Source organism: Apis dorsata, unplaced genomic scaffold (genome assembly GCF_000469605.1).
Source record: "Apis dorsata unplaced genomic scaffold, Apis dorsata 1.3 scaffold_333, whole genome shotgun sequence".
Lineage (NCBI taxonomy): Eukaryota > Metazoa > Arthropoda > Insecta > Hymenoptera > Apidae > Apis > Apis dorsata.
Window position 1 is genome coordinate 10115 of NW_006263601.1, and position 1547 is coordinate 11661.

General features: G+C 19.7%; 1 protein-coding gene across 1 annotated transcript; it reads right to left on the bottom strand.

The window, feature by feature from the left end:
- LOC102676334 lies at positions 1–1187 on the bottom strand. Its single transcript, XM_006617984.2, has 2 exons — positions 888–1187; positions 1–796 (listed from the first exon to the last, which is right to left on the bottom strand). Exons 1-2 carry the CDS (start codon positions 1000–1002, stop codon positions 336–338), a joined length of 576 nt encoding a protein of 191 aa, XP_006618047.1. The 5' UTR covers positions 1003–1187; the 3' UTR covers positions 1–335.
- Positions 1188–1547: the final 360 nt, after the last annotated feature.

A 1547-nucleotide genomic window follows, 5' to 3' on the forward strand; every position in this document is an offset into this window, starting at 1 on the left:
TAGAAAAAGATACAAAAAAGATTAATATTAAAAATATAATTATTATTTACCTTAAATAATCATTTCGTATAATCGATTGAAACATTGCATTATTTTTTGATAGTAAATGACATTGACAAATACATTGCTGAAAAAAATCTGGTATAGTACAGCAATCTGGTATACTAGTAGAACTAGAAATGCTTTTTGAATTATTTGTTTCAATATTTTCTATTATTTCTGAACAACTGTTTGATTCCAATATAGTTAAACTGCATTCACATATTAGTTCCTATAGAGATTATTAAGAATAAAAAATATAATAATGTATAATAGAATAAATTAAATAATTGCATTTAGACCTCCAATTCTGACAATTTTTCTCCTATTTCATTAAGTCCTAAATCAATTAACATTTGTTCAGTTTCTTCATCAATTCCATATTTTTCTACCAATTTTATAACATTTTCATTTATTCCAATATGTTTTAAGAATACAATTATTTTAGATGATGCAAAATTAATAGGAGATTGCCAGTTTAAAATACCAGGAACATCAATACCACTTAAAATTAAATGACGAAGAATATTTGGACTTTGAAGCATTATTCCATATATAATAATATTCCAACAATTCATTTCACTCAATCCTGTACATACTAAATTTAAAATTAATTCATCACTAAATTTATTCCAAGATTCTTTAAATTCTAAATTATATGGTTCTATATTGAATTTTTTAAAATAGAAAAGTTCACAATAACTAAGATTTATAAGTCCAAGTTTCATTGCTTTTATGATATTATATATAGACATTCCTAAAAAATTAAGTTAAATTAATTAATTTTTGTTTTAATTATTTTATTTTTTATGTATTTTTATCATGGATACCATTATATATAGAGATACCTTTTTGTATTAATTCTTTTAGAACAGAATTACTATATAAGCCACTATGAATAGCAATCCATAATCGTGTATCATTTATACCACTAGAAATTGGTTTTAATTCATTTGATTGCATATTGATGCATTGCTTAAGTCTGTTTGTTAATAATTTTAATAATTTCTCTGTACTCCATGTTCCATAAATCTGAAGTCCTTTATTAGTTAGAACAATATCTAATTTAGTTGTATGTAATATTTTATTTGATAATGATGATGAATATGATTCAGAAGAGATTTCACTATAAATAGCAAATTAATTTTGAATACCTTATAATATAAATAATAATAATACCTTATAATATAAAATTTAATAAAATTATTTAGTATAAATTCAATATTATAACTACTTATACTTTTTATCTAAGTATTTTATAATTTCTTCATTATTTGTATGATTTTGATTTAACATAATTGCTTCATTTAATAATATACAAATTAAATTATTAAATTAATTTTCAAAATGACATATGTAAAATAGTGTTAAAATTAATATTTTATTTCAATAGGCAATTGTTTCCATTACACAAAATAATATATTATTTTATTACAATTTAAATGTAAAATATATATATTTTTTTACAAATAAAATAATTTTTAAAAATAAAAGAATATAATAATAAA

Bases quoted from the DNA above. Each gene is read 5' to 3' on its own strand.
- LOC102676334 (XM_006617984.2), bottom strand. From the start codon at position 1,002: ATGCAATCAAATGAATTAAAACCAATTTCTAGTGGTATAAATGATACA. The intron at 797-887 runs GTATCTCTATAT...TTAATTTTTTAG, and splicing joins AAAAGAATTAATACAAAAAG to GAATGTCTATATATAATATC.